The following is a 21,235-nucleotide window of genomic DNA, read 5'->3' as shown; positions in this document are numbered from 1 at the left end:
GAATACAGCACTTTCTAATCCTAATGAATACCATGAAGTTCAGATTTAAATGTTTCCTTATTTGGGTTTCTAACCTACAAAGAAAGAATCCTATGTATCCAATATACACGCACAGTGATCACATGATCTTTACCCAACACACACACACCCACACCCCCACACCCCCACACACTGACACATACATACAGTGGTCACATGATCTTTACCCAACACACACCCACACACACCACCTTTATAAAGATCAGGTCACATGATCTTTATTCTACACACACACCCCCCCCTAAGAGCAAACTTACCAGTTTCCAGTCTCATCCATTTTCTTGCATTTTAAAGTGCAAGGGCAGGAGAAGAGTAAATATTTCCCTTTTTCATTGTATGTGAATTTCCACTGTGATGTGCTACTTCCGTGTTTTTAAAATGTAACTTAATCTTCTATACGTTAACTTTAAAATGACCCAGGAAGCATAACTTATAATGTGAAATAAGAAGATACCGAACAGACCAGTGCTTTATTTTAACTCACGACAAACACCAGGAACAAAACCAGTTAGTCCGATGAAAACAAACAGCAATAATAATTTGCCACCGATTGCTACCACTTAGTATTGTGTCCCAAACCACTGGTTTACTTTCGCCAACCGCAGGTAGAGGGCCAGGCTGACGATGAAGTACTCCTCCGTCTCCTCGACCCACACCAGCTCCATGTGCAGCCTTCCTTCCGAATCCGAGTAGTCCACACAGTATGCCTCCCCCAAGAAATTGGGGCCGTCGGAGGGCCCGGGGCAGCACCGCACGCACACCGGGGAACTGAAGCACCAGAAGGGCTTCCCGTACTCCTCCAGAAGAGTTAGGTCCATTATAGAGCAACTCTACAAAATAAACACATTCATAAGTGGCAAGCATAAAAATCCCAGTTAGACCTGGGGAGACATGGAGCCTCGTCATGAAGGACTAAGTGAAAGAGGAGGGAGAAGAGGAAAGAGAACAAAATCACAGGAGGCGGGAACGTGCAGAGTGTGCACTTCCTGACCCCTTAAGTCTGCCAGGTTGATAGTCTGCCTTTCCTGGTCCTCAACATCTACTGTGATTTCAACGTTCTCGTACATGTTTCTGTAAGACTCACCTGAACCCATTTTAAAAAGCCAGGCCTGTGCTCCTGAAGAAACGGAACAATATTCTTTTGTGTACGACAGATCTTTGCCAAAGCTTAAATGCCTGTTTACACGTACAATTAATAAAACATCTCATCACAGCAAAGAGCAAGTGAACCAAGGGAGGCGCCTTAGTGATAATGAAGTGGTCTTCATGCTCGGCGACAACGCGGCTCTTGCCTCAGTCATCACCTCTCACCCCTGTGACGAGGCTTCCGTGCTCCTAGGCAGGATAAAGCCTAGCTCACTGGGGGCTTCTGCATCCACAGCAGAACCGTCCCATGTAAATCTAGTTCACCCCACAAAATACAGAAGGAGAGGAGTGAGAACCAGGGCGCCCACGGGCACAGGGGTCACCAGAGGAGCCAGACTGTGTGAGAACCACCCTCCTCTGCCACACCAGCCCCCACAGCAAGCCTCCCCGCTGTGCGGCTGGTTTGTGACAGGCAAGCTCCAATGTAACTGTTCAAGGAAATATCTGTATGCTGGAACAGAACTGCAATATACTTTAAATGGGTGTATGAGTAAGACGTTTTTGAGTAAATGTGACTTGCCTGGTGCAACCTACAGCTCCGCTCTTTCCCCATAAAACAAACAGCCAAAGGGCTTCGAGGGAGCGCAGGGGCGCGATCAACACCACTCAGAAACGGTGCTGAGTGCCGCCCACCCACCTCGCTCAGTGGAAAACAAAAGGCGCTCAGTAAGCACTGGATAAGTCAATCAACTGATGGTCAGCAGTAAGACGTGCACAGCTGTTCCGACACCAGAACAATCCATCTAGGACTTTCAAAGCAGCCTCACACACACACATCATCAGACACGTTAATTATACAGAGACCGAGTACTTTAAGAAAAAAATTACCTTTATACAGCCATCAAAACTATTAGTTTTCCAAGAAAGGCCAACTTTTCCAATAAGAGGTAGGTGTTCTGTGTTATTTTTAAAACTTATCACAGTGAGCTTCATGTATTCATTTTCAAGGTATCCTGAAAAGATTGAAGATTTTTTAAATTACTATATAGCAACCAATGCAGGATGACAGGTCAAGATTCCTCAGGTCAGCCACTACAAGGAAGCCTCGTGGATCTAAGAGCTGGGTTTGGGGATGGAAGGAAAAGAGAGACCCCGGCGTCTGGCTGAGGCCAGGGCATCACCATCTGCACCTGCATTCCCAAGACAGAGAAATGAGCGTGTCTCACCGGGGAGATGGGGAGACCCCTGGGGTGAACCCAGATAGCACCCTGTCACCATGGAGAGGCCGCTGAGAGGCAGGGGTTCCACTGATCTGATAAAACATAACAGCAAGGAAAGTGGGGAAACAGAGCTGTGGAGCTTAAGAAAACAGGGGCCAGAAAGTGCACAGAAAGGGAAGGAGAGACGTCCAGAGAAAGGAGCCGGGAGGGCAGGTGACTGTGGACGTGGTCAGGGAAGGAGCCCCCACACAGTGTCTCCTCACAAGCGCATAAATGAGCAGAAATCCCGGCCCACGCGGACCAGCGCTGAGACGAGAGCCCGGGCCATGAGGACCAACGCTGAGCGGCCTGCAAGCAGCCTGACCGCCAGGGCCGTCACGGTGGGGCTGCACGCACGCCTGGGGGCCTGCGGGGCCGCTGACCCTCCTGCACCCACTGTAACGCGTCCTGCTAAGGCTGCATCAGCCAGGACAGGGTCAAGGGCCTTCACTCGCACATGAGCTTTCTTCAGAGGCCACACCTGCCCCAGCGTGCGATGTGAGTCACAGGCCAGCAGCGGGAGGAGAGCCAGGAAGAGCACAAGCTCTCTGACCCCACGCCGTTTCATTCACAGGACAAGAGAAAGCCAAAGCTGAGCTGTCATGGGAGCCACAGTCCTGTTCTGGGAACACGGCACAGTGTCCTCACATAGGCGCAACCGAAAGATCGGAAGCAGGACACAGGCTCTGAGCGGAGTCCCATCGGGCAGTGCCGCTCCAGCTCCACGGGGCAGCCCAGGTCCCTGCTCGCCAGCTTCTCCAGCGAGGCCTCGGGGGAGCCGAGGCAACGCCATCCTGCCCAGCAGATGTGGCCCTGCTCAGACCCGTGTCACCGCACAGCCATGCGGGGGACTGCCGGCCTGTCTGCAAGCCACGACAGAAAGGAGACTCCAAGGTACCACAGCCAGCGACAGCTCAGTGACATCTGTCCGAGTTGATAAACATGAAATCTCTCCAGGAAGCGAGGACCGATGCTCTTCCGTCATTACCAGACATCCTCCCTGTAGACCAGCAATGTGGCTCTTCACAGTCAGCGCTCTCCCCACCGACCTGGCAACCACTTCCATCTCTGAGACGGAACAAGGGGAAGCTCTCTCTCCATGTAAGCAATCTGCACACAGGACGCAGGTGTGAAGGTGAGTGTACATAAAACGGGTCATGCTTCTGGGTATTTCCTGCACACCAAGCGTAAGTTAAGCACTTTGTGCACAGCAGCTTAAAAGAACAGCCTAGAACAGGACTACTAATTAGACACTGTGCTTCTCTGAGCTCATAGTTGAGAAAGCAGAGAGGCGAACAGTGCCCTCTCTGAGGCCACACAGCAGGGAAGCGGCAGAAATACAACCCAGACTCTGTTCTGTGTCTACGACATGTTAGGACAGATTAAAATGGATATGAAATCAGGGAAATAGGATCTCCCATTGGTTTACATACTAGCTGAAAATGTGTAATGTGGATTTAGATTCTCAAGAGGCTTTGTTTTCATTTTACTACCAACAGAGTAGAAAGTATGAATGCACAGACCAGACGTGCTGGGGAACCAGCTGCAGCCCCCCACCCACAGCTGATCCCCTGGGCTCCCTGTCTGCCACCCCAGCTCTCCTGAGACCAGGGGTAAGTGGCCTGGCTCCTGGCAGGGGCGCGTCCCTGCTCGCCTGGGTCAGTGTGAACAGAGGGCGGAGGCAGAGAAGGGAAAGCTGCCTTGACGGGTGGGGCCAGGGGCACAGGCAGCACTCTGCGGTCAGCTCCTGGGGTGACAGGGTGATGCTCTCACGGGAGAAGCCACAGTTCTCTGGGGAGACTGTGAGCCAGCACATCCTCATTTAACTCCTGTGATGCTTAAACCATTTGGAATAAACTGTTGTTGGATCCTGTCTAACCTTAACCTGCCAACATATAAAGGCCACCCCCAAAACACAGAGAAATACAACACAAGGCTCACTACCCTTGGCTTCCAGGACATACGCTTACAAGCACGAAATCTAAGAGTCGTAAGGACTTCATTTCAAACCCTGCCCAGGCATTTCCTAGCAGTGTGACCATGGTCAAGCTCCACGCTAATCAAAATGAGATATGAACAGAAAGTACTTTATAAAGCTGTGTGATTAATGGAACTAACAGTAAATAGCAACATTAGAGGATGGGTCCTTATAAATGCCACGCTAAGTACTTTTATGTATTATCTCAACAATAATAATCCATCTGAAGGGTTAAGTCTACTGCCAGCCAGAAAGATGCACCGTGTTCATGGACTGCAAGACTCGAGACTGTCAGGATGTCCATTTACCCAAATTTGATATACAGGCTTAATAATGATAATCCAGCAGGTATTCTCCTAAACGTTTTATTTTGTGTTGGGGTATAACTGATTAACAAGCCCTGTTCCGACAGTCTCAGGTGAGCAGCAAAGGAATCCAACCACACATACACCATCCAGCAGGTATTTAATAACCAATTTATCAATAAAGAGTAAGATTTGACGAGCTGATTCTAAAATTCACATGGCAATGCTAAGGGCCTAAAATAGCCACACAATCTTGAAAAAAAAGAAAAGTAATTGACTTCAAGAATTACTAAAGAGCTAAAGCAATCAAGACAGTGTGGTATTAGTATAAAGATCAACAGATGAATGATGTAGAACAGATGGGTCCAGAAATAGGCCAATACTGTTACAAGCAACTGATTTTTTGACAAAAACATCAAAATAATTCAATGAGAAAAGAAAGCCTTTTCACAAATGGTGTAAGAACAACTTTCTATTCATTTGGGAAAATGAAACGAACCTCAACCCTTGCCTCATACTTCATACAAAAATTAATTAAGGATGGTTCACAGACATAAACGATACTCCAGCTGGAAGAAAGAATATCGCCATAACCTGGTGCAGAAGATTGTTTTTAACAGAAAACAGAAAACAATACCATAAAACAAAAAAATAATAAATGAGATTTCATCAAAATGAGAAACTTCTGATCACTAAAATGATAAATCATCAAGAAAATTTGGAGCTTCCCTGGAAGCTCAGTCGGTAAAGAATTCACCTGTGATGCAGCAGACCACCTGCAATATAGGAGACCCAGGTTCAATCCCTGGGTCGGGAAGATCCCCTGGAAAAGGAAATGGCAACCCACTCCAGTATTCTTGCCTGGAGAATCCCATGGACAGAGGAGCCTGGAGGGCTACAGTCCATAGCGTTATAAAGAGTCAGATACCACTGAGCAACTAAACCACCACCACTGAGAAAATGAATAAGCAAGCCACAGCCGGGGAAAAAATATCTGCAAGACATGTATCTGGTAAAGGACTATTACCCAGAATATATAAAAAGCTCTTACAACTGAGGAATAAAGAGACAGAATACACAGACACAAGGATACTCCAAAACAAGACATACAAACGGATAACGAGCACTCGAAAAAGCGCTTAACCACTGGCGGCCACCAGGGAGAAACCACCAGTGCCACACACCAGATCCGCGAAAATTTAAAAGACGAATAACATCAATGGTTGCCCAGGATACGGAGCAACCAGAGCACTCAGACACAGATGATGAGAGTGTAAAATGGCACAACCACTCTAAAAACTGAAATTTGGTAACTTCTAATACATAAAAATTTCTTATACTTAAAAAAAAAAAATTATCAACTTTCAATCCATAAACCTGCCTTAAGATTCAACTTTTCAGCCCTAGGTATTTAGCCAAGAGAAATAAAAACATATGCCCACAAAAAAGACTTTCATAAAAAGTCTACGGTAGCTTTATTCCTAACAGTCCAAACCAGAAAACAACCCAAATTCCTTCTCTAGCAACAGGAAAATAGGTGAGCAAATTCTGGTGTATTTTTTCAATGGAATGCAATTCATCAATGAATAGGAATGACAATCACCCTTGCATCTCAAAAACACAATGCTGAAAGAGTCTGAACGCACGAGGACATACTGTATGAGCCCGTTTGTATGACGTCCTAGAACAAGCAAGACCAATCTATCGTTAAAAAAGGAAACACGTATATGGGAGTTCTTGAACTACTCCTGTAATTTTTTCTAAGTTGGAAAGCAGAGGGGAAAGTTACAGAAAATGAGGCACTCAAGCGTTAGCTGTTATCTTGATCACTGTTCCTCCGAAGGCCCCTCTGCGTAAGCACCAGCCCCGCTTTTCCCATACAACCGTGACTCCGGGCAGGGCCCACTTGAGTCCTCAGAGCTTCCTCGTCCCCCAGTGCCTTAGGGAGCTTACCCGTCACCCCTGCGGCTCACGGCACCCTTCTAACTGCGTTCATCTCTTCCTTTCCTAAACCCCTGTGTGTTAGCCACTCAGTCGTGTCCAGCTCTTTGGAGTGGGTTGCCATTTCCTTTTCCAGGGGATCTTCCCAACCGAGGGACTGAACTCGGCTCTCTAGCACTGCAGGCAGATTCTTTACTGCCTGAGCCTCCAAGAGAGCCCTATACTCTTGAACATTTAAAGATACTGGACTGTTGATCTCTTTCCTAAAATAACCTAGTCTCTGGGAATAAAGGTCATGTGTTCTGTGGCATATTAAGGACACTACTGTCAACAGTTCTCATTTCTCAGCTATGATTAGAGTTCATTTTTTGCATCACAAATAGAACATAGAAAAAGTGGGAAGTAAAGACAGTGGGGAGGAGAGACCAGTGATTTTTTCCTAAAGCAAAGAACACAGAAGGGGCGGGGGGTGGGGTTCAGTTAGATTAGAACGGCCTGAGGCAAGGACAACAGAGCACAGGTTAACTAAACAGATAAACTGAACAAGACAGAACCCTCGATCACCATCTGGAGACCAGCTCAGGAGCACAAATAAATGGAACAGAAGCAACTCTCAGATGTCTGTGCAAGTTTTGGATAAAGAGGGAGGGAGACCCTATAAACCTAGAAATACATGCCACAGAGTATTAACAATTCACAGCTACAGAGACCTGATGCTACAAAGTAGTAATTAGGAACAAGACTCTAATGATCAAACAGAAATGGCACTAATTCTTAAAGTGAGAAAATCTCCTCTCAGCTGTCTAAAGTAAATCTCCCCTGGAATACACATGGCTTTGCTATTTTTCTCAGATAATTATCTTGAGATAATCTTCAGCACATCTGTTATTCCAAACCCCTGATATACATAAAATGTAAATAGTTAAATGCAGTTACAGACCAAGTCCCTGAACATGAAGAAAAAAGTCTGACAGACCCATTGGACATGTATTTGTGATTTTCTCTAAGGAACCTCTGGGCATTCATGAAGTTAGAATCTCAAACAGAAGTAAAGAGGCCAGAAATGCAAAAGAGGAGGAAAAGGGCTCCTGTAAAGGCTTCCCAGGTGGCTCAGTGGTAAAGAATCCACTTGCCAGTGCAGGAGACGTGGGTTCTGTTCCTGGGTCAAGAAGATCCCCTGGAGGAGGAAATGGCAACCCACGCCAGTTTTCTTGCCTGGGAAATCCCACGGACAGAGGAGTCAGGTGGGCTACAGTCCATGGGGTTGCAAAGAGTAGGACACAACTGAGTGACTAAACAATAATGAACGCTTTCAGAACCTCAAGGCTCCTCTCCACAGGTCCTGGGTCCCCAGGCTGGGGCATGCAGGGGGCGGGGGGGCCAGCTTCAGGGGCCACAACCTGTGCGTCTACAGAGGACCCTCCTGGTTTACTGTCACCATTCTGAACTGAATAATTTTCTCACAAGGAGCCTCGAAGTTCCATTTTACGCTGGGCCCCACAAATCACATCGCCTGTCCCGCTTCAGGGAAAAGACCACTGGCTCCCAATGAGCTATGACGTGAAATGCATGGAGGTCTGTGTTCTCCTGCTGTGTGGACAGCAGTCTGTAGCGCCAATTTGTTCATAACGGGCCACCGAATGTGCAAACCAGGGAAAAGGTAAGCACCACCACTGACGAAGATGTTATACAAATTATCTGCTCTAATTTTTCTAGATAATCACCACCTAGAAAATACTAAACAATTTCTAATGCCTTCCTGTTACCACAAATGTTTAGAGAGGATAATTTGACCTAGAAACACAGAAAGTAATTAGTATCAAGGAACAGAGGAAACAAAAAACTATCTATTTTTGGAATCACAACCAATAAAAATGGGGTGACATACTATATAAGAAACATATCTCAAACAAACCATACAAAATTTAAAGTAGAATTTCTTAAAAAGAGGTTATCTGGGCTAAACAGTTTCTGTTCCTCAAGAGAAGAACAACCCTACTTTTTTGTAAAGTAAAAAGTTTCTCAGGCCCATAACTTCTTTCAGATCCCTCAGTGTTTTCTATTGCACCTTACAGAGTACGGTACTATTTATTATTTAATCAGCATTTTAATGAAAAGCACATCACAAAATCTCCAAAGGATATAAAACAAATCTAGTAACAGTTAACGGAAACATAACCTAAGAGTATTCACTCACAATGACACAAAAATGAGTTGAAAAAAGTCAAAGACCTACGTAACAAACATTTCTCCTAAGGACAGGGAAGAAAACTTAAACAGAAGGTCCAGAGCCCTGAATGAAACTGCATCAATCCCTTCCAAATTAATGTACACATCTGATACAAATCTGATCAAAATCCAAATAAGACACTTAAAATCTGGCCAAGTGATTATTTTAAATACATCTAAAAGAATAAATGGATGGAAATAACTGAGACGTTTTCGATAAAAGTTCATTGGTAAGAAACGTTACCCTGGGGGAGGGGACACATTTTCATAACAAAATCCACGAGTAAAGCCTGGACGAACTTCCTGCCTGGTAGAGTCACAGGGAGAGGGGTCCGACCCACAGCAGAGAAGGAGCCCTTGTGGGAAGGCAGGGAACTGCAGGCTGCCTGTGGTCATTCCCAGCCCGGGGATCCAGCCCAGGTCTCCCGCATTGCAGGCGGATTCTTTACCAGCTGAGCCACGAGGGAAGCCCTGGGTTTACAAAAGGAAGGGAAGTAACAGAAAGGGAACACAGGTGAATGTTCGCCTGGCCTTGCCAAGTGGGTACTTTTTATGTGTAAAAATCTTGGAAGCAACAACAAGAAAAAAGGACTGATTATATACAATGAAAAATTTTTTAGTGGGACCTTCCCTGGTGGTCCAGTGGCTAAGAGTCTGCACTCCCAATGCAGGGAGCCAGGATTTGATCCCTGGTGGGGGATCTAGACCCGACATGCTGCAACTCAAGATTCCTCGTGCCGCATTTAAGACCTGACAAAATAAATAGATATTAAGAAAAAAACAACACTTGGGGGTGGGGGCAGGAATCCAAAGCAACATGTACAAAACTTAAAAGGCAAAAGACAAAATGTTGAAAATATTTGCAACTAAAACTCACATAGATCTAGTAAACATTTAAAATAGTGGAACCAATCAAACACAAACAACTGGAAATTCAGTTAGGAAAGAGAGATGAAAACCAGACAGCACTGGTATAGCCCCGTCTCCTGGAACACTCCTCACTTCCTTTCCACCTGACCACATGCCACACACCTGTGGCAGGTGCCACTGCAGCCTGAGCGGCTAGGTGCCCTAAGCAGCCCACCTGACAGCTGCTTCAGCAACCGCCAACTCAGCTACAGTCCACAGGCTTTTTAAAACAGTCAATACACATGGCTTTGCTAATTTTCTCAGATTAATTATCTTCAGATAATCTTTAGACACGTCTGTTATTCCAAACCCTTGATATACATTCAACATTTACGAAGTTAAAACAATCAGATGTCATTGTCACCTCTCAAATTACCAAACATTTTTCAAAATAATGCTCATGATAATAGTGGTATAATCATGGAAAAGGAAACCTAAATGCCCAACAGAAGGAGAATAGGTCAATAAAGCATGATAAGACCCAACAACAGGTTGTCATACAACTTCCCAAAGTCTAATTTTTCAAAGGCTATTTAGTGACATGGGGAAAAAGCAGGCACTGCTCCCACAGTGTGGTCCGCAAATATAAACATAGCTCTAGACTTGAAAATGAACCAAAAGAGAAACAAGAGTTGTCCTTGGGTGATTTTTGTTTTTTACAAATGTCCACATATTCAGAATTCTCAAATCCCATAAAAGGAAAAAGCCATTAGTTTTTAAATGCATTTTGTAACAACTCAAATAAGTGACACTAGCAGCATACTTTGTTATCTAGAAGTTCTTTTCCTCTGCCTCTTTACCATCACTCTCCCTCTCAACACTGATAAAAAGTCTCAACATGCTGTACTGTGCAAAATCTTTTTCCTCCAGCTTCTGAAAATTGGTAATAATTAGCTTGATACTAAGATCAAAAAAATACACATTCTTTCATACTTTGCACTGCTGAACGTGCTCTTTTTCAGGCTCCATTTACACTTCAAAGACACGACTGGACGCTTCCTGTCTGCTCTTCCACTGGGTGAAGTGCGCTCGCATCCTGAGACAGCCTACCCTTAGAAAGCCTGCCAGCCTCTGGCTGAGGTCTGGAGACGGGTTTCAGGAGGATTCCTACCTCACCATTCCTCTCTGACTGAACAGTCTGTACCGACAGCGTGATCCATGCTGAATACTTTTCCTCCTGGGAGTCTGGAATGTGGGTGAGGCTGGCAGAGGGTGCCCACGTGGCCAGCCCCATTAAGAGCCCTGGGTGTTGAGGCTCCAACATGCTTCTCAGGCAGACAGCACTGGGCAGGTGGATTCGCGACTCGTGTGTAACCGCACGGCCCTGGGAGGGGTTCCTGGGTTTCCCTGGGCACGTTATGACTTCTGTACTTTTGCAGATGTGGGTAGATGGTTGGCACTGGGTCCCCAAGACCCAGAGGACCTACTGGGAAGACTCACAGGACTCAGGGCATAGCTGTCTTAATGGCTAAGATTTATTACCGCGAGAGGATACAGAGCAAAGTCAGAGAAAGAGAAAAACCTCAAGGGTCTGGAGGAAAGAGGTGTGAGCTGCCAAGGTCTTGCCACTCCCTTCTGCAGGCTACTCAGCGTCCTGCAATTCTAGGACCGTGAGGATAAAACATTACCCTTGACAGGGGCACTGTGCTGTCATCCCCTCCCGCAATGACAGAGCTGGAATTTATTAAATATTCCACCTGAAACCACAAGCGCATTTCTCAAAAACCTAGAGGACACGTGGGTTTGTGCTCTGGTAGAGGGATGACTACTCTGATGGCAACAGCGCCCTCTGCTGGTCCGCATCGCGGAACCACAGGCAGAGGAAACATGCAAGAGAGTCGTGTGAAGCCTTATGGGGAAAACGTCCCTTATGGTGAAAACAGATGAAAGGCAAATTGAATTGCTCCTGTCACAGGCTCCCATTCTTTTACTCAGCCTCCTTCCTGTCCTAACAATCATCTCACCTTCTCAGGGTACGTCAGCGTTCAGGCAGAGAAGGGCCCCCACCTGACACCCTTACGAGCCCATCACCTTGAAAAGACAGAGTCACACAGGAGAAGGCACACCCTAGACGCACAACGCTGCAAAGTACAGCATACAGGAGACAGCAGCCCAGGGCTTGAGGCCCTGGGCTCCGCGGTCAGCCCGGGGTGCAGCCGGAGGGAGGACCCCAAGCACAAGCTTCAGCCGCTCTAGCAGTGACCCAGGAGGGGGCACAGTGCCCAGCCCACAGGCTTGCCGTGAAGACTAACACGGGCACGAAGTGTGCAGCAGGCACCTGTGACGAGCGCCCGCCCAGGTTCTCTGCCACCCTCGTCCTGTCCTCATCACAGTGGAGGGCACAGCTCGGGCATGAGGGACGCACACAGAGCGCAGTCAACAGGACTCGGTGTTCCCCGAGAACGAGAACGAGGCACGGGCAGTCCTCTCCTCTGAACTCCCAGCAGCCCCCGCGACACGGGCCTCAGCCCAGCCCCTGGAGAAGAGAGACCGTGTCAGGCAGGGAAAGCGGGATGCGAAGGGCACCCGAGGACCCGGGGCTGGAGCCCCGAAGCGCGAGACCAAGCTCTCTGCCAGCAGCAGCCCCGGGCATGCACGTGGTGCCCTAGGAACAGGTGCGCACGTTAGCAGCCCCTCCACGGTGCGTACCAGGAAAAGGGATGAGATTTCATTCTCTCTTTTAAATAACAGAATCAAGGCAAATGGGTGGATGGACAGAGAAACTACTTTGGGCTCAATGAAAAGCAGAAAAAAAGGCAGGTGGGCTGTTTCTGGGCAGAGCAAATTCAAGCCCAGAATAGATCATTCTTTAGATCACCTTTCAATTCCTTCCAACCTTGAGAGTCCAAGATTCTGGGCATAAAGGGAACTGGAGAAAAAAAAAGAAACGAAAACCTGAAAGTTAAACAATCTAAGCAGTCAACTCAAAAAGCTAAGAAAAGATCAAAATAAAGCCCAAAACAGATGATTTCTAGGAAATTATATAAATCTTAAACTGATTCAAAGTAGAAAACTTGCTTATGACTGAAAACGAAACAAATTTAACACATACAAAACTGAAAACTATAGTTTGAGTTTAAATGGAAAATACTAAAAACCAAATAACTGAAACTAGTATTTTTAAAATAAGCACATATATGAGAAGAAGAGCTTGTCTTAGGGACTCTAGGATGTTAACATTCCCATAGAAGATGTATTAATGAAATTTACTGTTAATATTGTAAAGGAGAAGAAATCATACCATCAATAGTTGCCCAAATGTATTTCATAACATTTAATAATTATTCCTGATTTTTGTAAAAAAATCCAACAAATCCAAGAATAGAAAGAAACTCAAGAGGACATATAACAAAAACCTAGAAGAAATGTACTTAGTGACAACATATTTTATTAACTTAATTTCCCATTAAGTTGGAAATACTCTCACAAAGAGGAATTTGCCAGTATCTTTCAATATTACATTTGCAATATACTCTTTGAGCTAGCAATTCTATTTTTAAGAAAGTGTCCCAAAGACAAGCTGACAAAGACATGAAGTGATATGTGAACACGGCTATTCACTTTATATTCACTAAACCACTATCTATAACAGCAAAGGCTGGAAACCACAAAAAGACATTAACAAGTGAAAGTCGCTCAGTCATGTCCGATTCTTTGCAAGCCCATGGACTATACAGTCCATGGGATTCTCCAGGCCAGAATACTGGAGTGGGTAGCCTTTCCCTTCTCTAGGAGATCTTCCCAACCCAGGGATAGGACTCAGGTCTTCCACATTGCAGGCAGATTCTTTACCAGCTGAGCCACAAGGGAAGCCCAAGAGTACTGGAGTGGGTAGCCTATCCCTTCTCCAGCAGATCTTCCTGACCCAGGAATTGAACCAGGGTCTCCTGCATTGCAGGTGGATTCTTTACCAACTGAGCTGGTAGGGAAGGAGAAAAAGAGAAAGACCTGTATCTTATTCTAAAAACTAATCTTCAGAATAAATTATTAATTGGAAAAAATGAAGGAACATCAAAGGGAGTCTAGTATGTCTCATTTTAAAAATTGGGAGAAATATGAATATATTAATATATAGCATTATGTATTCAAAATGAAACATTGAAAGAACAAACTTCAGACTAATATGAAGGATTACCTTTGGAGGGAGGGAAAGAACAGAAGTGAAGAGACAGGGCAGAAGTAAACATCTCTGAACTACATTGTTTTATAACTTCAACTTTGGACCATACAAATGTGGTATGTAATTTCTTAGTGTAAAAACAGAAGCAAAGCAATCCTGAAAAATAAAAAGTCAACTGAAACAAATCACCCTAATTGTATATCAAGGTGAGAGCATAACCACACAGAGCAGAATTATTTTAGGTGACTTAACTTTTTCTAACGTGATATATATATCTTAAGTACATTAAAAGCCACAAGGAAAATCTTAATTAAAATAACATCTAATGTGTGCTTAGTCACTCAGTCGTGTCCGACTCTTGCGACCCCATAGACTGTAACCTGCCAGGCTCCTCTGTCCGTGGGATTACTCCAGGCAAGAATACTGGAGTGGGCTGCCATTTCCTTCCCCAGGACTCAAACTCCCACCCAGGAATCAAACCCAGGTCTCCAGCATTGCAGGCAGATTCTTTACTGACTGAGCTACAAGGGAAGCCCTAACATGCAATAAGTTATTACTAATAATATCAGTATTTGAGGGGGGGGTTGAAATTTTATATATTTTGATGTTGTTTGGAACAAAGACTTTCAGTATAAGAAAAGAAATATAAGTATATAAAAATGATAGGTGAATTAAAAACCCCACGATCTTTAATTTAAATGAATGTATAATTTATTTCTACATATTATAAAGTCTACAAACCTCATAGCTCTGCCCAGTGAAAACCCTAGAAGAGATGAAAACCCAAGAGCAACAGGCGTCCTTAGGATATAGATTATGATCTCTAAATGCCACAGTCTATAGTGAGAAATAAAAGGAAACAGAAGTCCTGGGGAAATGGCCAAGTCCAGGTCTGGGTGGGAAACAGACAACATGAGCTTGAAGCATCTCATCCTGTTGGAGCACAAGCAAGTTACCAAAGAGGAAGAGTCATGTCAGAAGAACAGAAGCAGATGACCCATGACAGGACAGTCTGAACATCACAGTAATAAAAACAATGGCTTCAAATGGACTAAAATAAATAACCTCTGTTTTTTCAATCCATGAATTAACAATAATACCTCCCTTGAGAAGGAAATGGCAACCCACTCCAGTATTCTTACCTGGAAAACCCCATGGACAGAGGAGCATGGTGGGCTACCGTCCATGGGGTCACAAAGAGACAGGACTGAGCAACTGAGCATAGAAAACTTATAAGTCATCTTCAAAGACTATTACAGCATAAATTACTACACTGTATGTAAATCAAGAAAGAATCAAGCATGTATCAGGCCTTTCCTGTATTAATTATATTTCATGGTAACTTAATAATTGACAAAAGAAAACCCTTCTTATCAAATGCTAATAATAGATGAAGAAGGAATGATACAATTAAGGAATCACCATTTTATAATCTCTAATAAAATGATGGACCAGGCTTCCCTGGTGGCTTACTCAGTAAAGAATCTGCCTGCAATGCAAGAGACTTACATGCAGGGCAGAAGACCAGGTGGGGAAGATCCCCTGGAAAAGGAAATGGCAACCCACTCCAGTATTCTTGCCTGGAAAATCCCATGGACAGAGGAGCCTGGTGGGCTACAGTACACAGGGTCGCAAGAATGGGACATGACTTAGTGACTAAACCACCAATAAAATAATGGATTTAAGTACTCGTCATCTGGTAAACATTCATAGAGAAATTTACAACAGAAGAAGTGGGATTGTTCTTCTGTTGATGAACCCACCCACCAATGAACCCACTCATTGATGAACCCACTCATCAATCTTTATATTTACACAGATAACTTGAAAGACACAAAATACCAAAGCTCACACAAGAACAGATAACCTAAACAGACCTACATCTATGAAGGAAATTGACACTGTATCTAAAAACCTTCCCACAAAGCAAGCTCCAGGCCTTGATGGCTTCGAAGGTGAATTCCACCAACCACTTAAGAAAAAAATTCTATCCAAAATCCTAAAAAAAATTCAAGAGTTGGGAATATTTCCCAACTCATTCTATGAGATCAGCAGTGACCTGAGACCAAAACCACAAAAAGACATTACAAAACAGTTAGAAGATATAGCAAAAACAATGAAGGAAATAGTTACTAAAAATCTTAAGAAATGTGCAAAATTAGTATGAAGAAAATTGATACATTCCAAAAAGACATAAAAGTATTTTTGAACAAACTGAAAGACATTCCACATACTTGGGGAGGGGGGCACAAACAAACAACAAAGATGTCAGTTCACCCTAGGCTAACAGATACATTCTGCGTAATTGTAATAAAAGTGCCAAAACGCACAGAAAAGCCTAGAAATCTTCTTGAGACAAATGCAAAGATGACTCAGAGAAGAAGAAAGGTATATGAACAGGCAGAGAAGTAGGATCCTGAAGTAGAGCCCACTAACCAAACTGGGGACAATTTTAGCTTTACGAAGAATACTGTCTATAACTGATTATAAATTATTGAGTACATAATAACCCAAGAGTCCAAAGTGACACTAAACAAGAGAGACAGGAGACAGCGCCCTCAAAACCGTTTCTACCATGAGTGAAGTGAGTGAAGTGGCTCAGTCATGTCCGACTCTTTGAGACCCCATGGACTGCAGCCTAACCAGGTTCCTCCGTCCATGGGATTTTCCAGGCAAGAATACTGGAGTGGGTTGCCATTTCCTTCTCCAGGAGATCTCCCTGACCCAGGGATTGAACCCAGGTCTCCCGCATTGTAGGCAGACACTTTACCATCTGAGCCACCAGGGAAGATCCAAAGATGTCAATTCACCCTAGGTTAACATATACATTCTTCATAATTGTAATAAAAGTGCCAACACGCACAGAAAAGCCTAGAAATCTTGAGACAAATGCAAAGATGACTCAGAGAATAAGGAAGCAGGTGACAAATACATCAATTTTGTAATCTGCAAATTGGTGGTTAAAAGAGAAAGGATTAAAGCATTTACCCTGCCGTTATAGGAAGTCACCCAGTTGATGAAGGAAAAGGTTCTCTACAAGAGCTTAGCTAATAACTGCGGATAGAATGACACAATTTTTAAATCACCGTTTTCTAAACCCCAAAAAGATGATGTAGGCAGGGAGTATTGCTAACATGCTGCTAAGTTGCTCAGTCGTGTCCAACTCTTGGTGACCCCACGGATTGTAGTCCACTAGCCTCCTCTGTCCATGGGATTTTCCAGCCAAGAATCCTGGGAGGGGTTGCTGTTCCCTCCTCCAGGGGATCTTCCTGACCCAGGGATCAAGCCCAAGCCTCTCATGTCTCCTGCACTGGGGGGTGGGTTCTTAGCCACCAGTGCCACCTGGGATGCCCAGGCAGGGAGTATTAATGGATGTCAAATCCAGCAGGTGGAAGAATCTGGGGGAACAGGACATTCAGAAATGAAGTATATAATTTCCCCCTATAAAATATTCTTATAACCAGTGTGAAACTTGAGTCTAAGCAAGTCTCTACATCGAAGTTCAAGTTTACAGGATACAAGGAACACCACCAGGTAAAAACAGTCAGAACCAGGGCAGGTGCCGGCGTCACCCCCACCCCCGGGTGACGCCCCCTGCCTCCCGTCCACCACCGTCTGGCCTCCTTTGCCCTCACCCTGGGCACGCCCCACACTGGGCCTGTGGGGGCATCCACCACATTCACCACACTCCTTTGAGAAGGAAGAAGTCAGGATGGGAGAGGGGGCATGTGGTGAGGCAAAGCACCAGCTGCCAGCGGAAAGGGTGAGCAGAGAATATTCCAGAAGGTAGAGAAGGGGGACGTGATGATGGAGCCAGAGCCAGCAACTGCAAGCGGGGCTGGCCCAGAAGCCCCACAGCCCGTGATAAGGGGTCTGCTGGGGGAGAGGGCGTGCAGGGCCAGGAAGGACACGGGTACTGGTCACTCGGGGGGCCTTCCTTAGACATGGGTACTGGTCACTCGGGGGGCCTTCCTTAGACATGGGCACTGGTCACTCGGGGGGACTTCCTTAACTCGGGTATAAAAAGTGGTCCCCATGCCTCTTCAGACTTTGAATTTCACACCGAATCAAACACTCAAACTGAGGGAGCTTCACCTTTGCTGGCGGAGAGATTGTGAAAGGAGCCGCAGAGGCAGGACGCGCCCCCGCTGTGCATGTCCACGTGGAGCCTGTAGCCGTGCAGTCCACGCTCAGGGCTGTCGTCCGAGACGGGTGTGTGAGGAGGCAACTCGTAGGGGCTGAGGAGCGAAACACACACACACGCGAATCTGTCAGCCCCAGAGGCAAGAGGCTCTGACAGGAAAGACTCCCTAGAAAATGAACACCCCTTCACAACACCAGCTGCCGCCAGCCCTCTGTGGATTCCCGATAGGGTTCAATACCACTGGCTCAGAAGAAAGGACATGTTCCTTTTCTCTACTTCTATACAAATGGGCAAAAATCGCGTGTTCCCTGGGCACCCCCGGACCACCACGACAGAACATGGCTGGGACCCGCCCCGGACAGCAGCTCTGCTCCGCGTGGTCTCGGCATTTAGAGGGCTGAATGTGCGGCAGGAAGACACGCCAGACAAGAGCAGCAGCTCAGGGACCGCCGGGAGGAGACCCAGAGCTACGATGAACAAGGCTTCATCCAGGAAGAAACACGTTAGCAGCTAACGTTCCAAACGGAGAAGCACTCAGGAGCTTTCCAGGTCAGTATGTGGGTGCCTTGGCCCCGGGGGGTGCAAGGAGCGGAGAAATGGAAAGCACGGCCCACACGCTGACCTGAGGTCCATTAACAGGCGCGCTGTCCTGACCAAGCACAGCGCATGCCTGGAGCTCAGACCCCAGGGGCCATGGTCTGCCTGCTGTCATGATCGAGCAAGCAGAGCAGCACCAAGAGCGTGCAGGGTCTCAGTGCGCTTGAACCTCATTACTGTGAGGCGCTGCCCTGATCTACAGACCGAATCCCACAAGGCGCGCCAGCCTGAGCCCTGAGTGCAGTGGAGGCTACTCGCAGGTAACCCAGTTACTGTTGGCAACAACTGCATAATTATGCCCGTCAGCTTGTGGCTACTGATTAAAAACACGGTATCTTTGAAGCTATTCTCAGAATGTTAGGACGGTTTCACCTCAGACTCCCTTATGCTGACTGTACAAAACTGCACACACCACACAGCGATACGTACACAGCAGGCGACCCCAGCATGCTCCTCTCCACGAGGCAGTGGAGATGCAGATTTGCCATAACGAACGCCAGCTCCTCCTCCCTCTGCAAAGGCAATTAAAAGAAGACATGTGTCAGCAGAAATATTTTCATTGTTCACAGGGTCACTGTTTCTGATCTCAGCACATGCATCTCACAGAGAGATGTGGTTTCTTACCATCTAAGACCCCGCAGCACTAACTCACCATCACTGCCTGATAAGACTTAAGACGTCACAGTGACGGCAGGACCACAAGGCACCCGAGACGCACAGTGCGTGGAACCAGAAGCATTAACACCCCAGCACTCGTGAAGCATCAGAGTGCCCTGTGACATAAGCTGACTGTGAGAATATACACTGTTAATTCCAGGTTGTTTCAAAGGCTTTTCAGAGATGAAGGGAACGCCTGCGAGACCTCCACCATGGGGTCAGCCAGAGTCCTGGCATCTGTGCGGCCAGCCCAGGTGGACTGACTCACGAGCCCAGAGCAAGCCACATGCAGCCTGGTCCACAGTCGCCGCACGCGGAGGGAGGGTGGGAGGAAGAGCAGAGGCCACGGCAGGACGAGGGGAGAAGCGGTCTGGAGGCTGGCATGGGGGCCTGGGCGCCACTTGGTCATCATGAACACGTGTGAACTGTTCTCACAACCAGCCTGTTCACAGGCCACAGCCACAGGGGCAAGCCGGCCTGGCCACGTGGGGAGGACACTGTCGCCCCTCACTGCCACAACCGCCCAGGGGACGAGGAGGAGCTGGCTGACTGGAAACGGCCCTGGGGAAAGCAAACGCCTGGCGGGCTGCTCCCCCACCATGAACAGAGACACCAGTGAGCCCCCCGGGTGAAACTGGCAGGAAGAAGCTTCCACAGAGGAAGGGCACAAAGGAGCAGCAGGCAGGAGCGTGGACTGCCTGGAGGAGACAGGACATCCTGGGAAATCACAGGGTGACGGGAACCCAGCACATGGGCAGGAAGGGCTCGTGCCGTGGGCGTAAGCAGCAAAGGGACCCCGGGTGGAAACATGGAGTTGTGAGGGGGCAGCAGGAACCGCACCCTCTGCCCCATGTGCGAGGGGAGCGATGGGGGTGTGGACTGGAGGCTGCAGGGCAGGTGCACGCCGGGCTCACCTTCCAGAGCCCAACCACCAGGCCAGGGGGCAGGCAGAAGACCCGCATCAGCCTGTCACCGCCCACCGCACTGGACTCGGTCAGCTGGCTCAGCTGGTACTTGGTGATCAGAGAGTGCCATCGGGGTCTTTGAACGTCATGCAAAGAAAGCAGAGAGGAACATGAGCGCTGGCTGGCCCGTGCTGCCAACGCTCTTCAGTGCATCTAGAAAGACTTCTAGGAACCTCTAACCATGCGCAGGTAGCTCGTAGGGAGAGACAACCTGCATAAATAAAAGGCAAACCAGGTAAACCAGAGTTCTCCCCGCCCCTGCCCTCGCTGCAGTGAGCGGCAGCATCGCCCAGGGGCGAGGGAAGGGGCCGTCCTCACAAGCCTGGACACCACCGCCACCAGGAGCAGAGCCTTAAAGTACGGCCCTCAGTAATGCAGATGAAATCCCTTAAATGGCAAAAAAGGAGCAGTCCACTGGGCTACCTGAAAGCAGAATCACCTCTTCAAGTTACTGTCAAGAACAACTCAGAAAGAGTGGAAGTTGTTAACGTCAGAAAATAAATTTAAACCAAAATTACAAGGGTTTTCATGAACGAGATGCAGCGTGAACTCTGTTAGGATTGAGAATCTGAGAGTAAGTAACTCCCACGTGCAGAACACAGCTCAGAGCTACTGCTCGTGACACAGATCAACAGAAGGAAACCACGCTATCCGTTCACCGCAGCAGACAGAAGTGTCTCTCCTTCCTGGAGGCAATCCGGGAAACCGGGAGGGAGAGGAGCGCGCAGTGGCCAGTTGACACAGCTCAGCTGCCATCAGAGGGAGCTCTCGAAGGAGCGGGGGCCCCTCCAGCACCTAAGGCACATGCCTGCTGGTGATGGGTGTTCAGATGTTCGTTAGGCAGAGCATGTAAAAACCAGGGTGTCCCACTGTGCACTCTCTGAAAGCAGAGGGGCTGTAAGCGTGGAAACCAGACCCCTCCGTGGCTACCTAACCACCTGAGCCCCTCACCCAGCTTCTTGTGCAAAAAACACAGGTTAGGTGAGTGTGGGTGTGAGGCAACGAT

The 21,235-nt window shown here is 47.0% G+C and overlaps 1 protein-coding gene across 4 annotated transcripts in view; it reads right to left on the bottom strand.

Annotated features, from left to right (window-relative positions):
- Positions 1 to 490: 490 nt before the first annotated feature.
- The window catches only part of FBXO15 (F-box protein 15), a 37,477-nt gene continuing 16,732 nt past the window's right edge, over positions 491 to 21,235 (bottom strand). For 3 of the 4 annotated variants that reach the window (XM_061399525.1, XM_061399522.1, XM_061399524.1), the window contains exons 6-10: positions 20,179 to 20,305; positions 19,037 to 19,119; positions 17,962 to 18,104; positions 2,014 to 2,138; positions 491 to 869 (exon numbers count right to left, since the gene is read on the bottom strand). In XM_061399525.1, coding sequence (XP_061255509.1) covers positions 600 to 869; positions 2,014 to 2,138; positions 17,962 to 18,104; positions 19,037 to 19,119; positions 20,179 to 20,305 — 748 coding nt within the window. In that variant the 3' untranslated portion in view covers positions 491 to 599. The remainder of the gene's footprint in view (positions 870 to 2,013; positions 2,139 to 17,961; positions 18,105 to 19,036; positions 19,120 to 20,178; positions 20,306 to 21,235) is intronic. The other variant, XM_061399523.1, reaches the window with a different exon arrangement.

The sequence above is a fragment of the Bos javanicus genome, chromosome 24 (genome assembly GCF_032452875.1).
Source record: "Bos javanicus breed banteng chromosome 24, ARS-OSU_banteng_1.0, whole genome shotgun sequence".
In the NCBI taxonomy this organism is placed as follows: Eukaryota; Metazoa; Chordata; class Mammalia; order Artiodactyla; family Bovidae; genus Bos; species Bos javanicus.
This window is presented reverse-complemented; position numbering and strand designations above follow the sequence as displayed.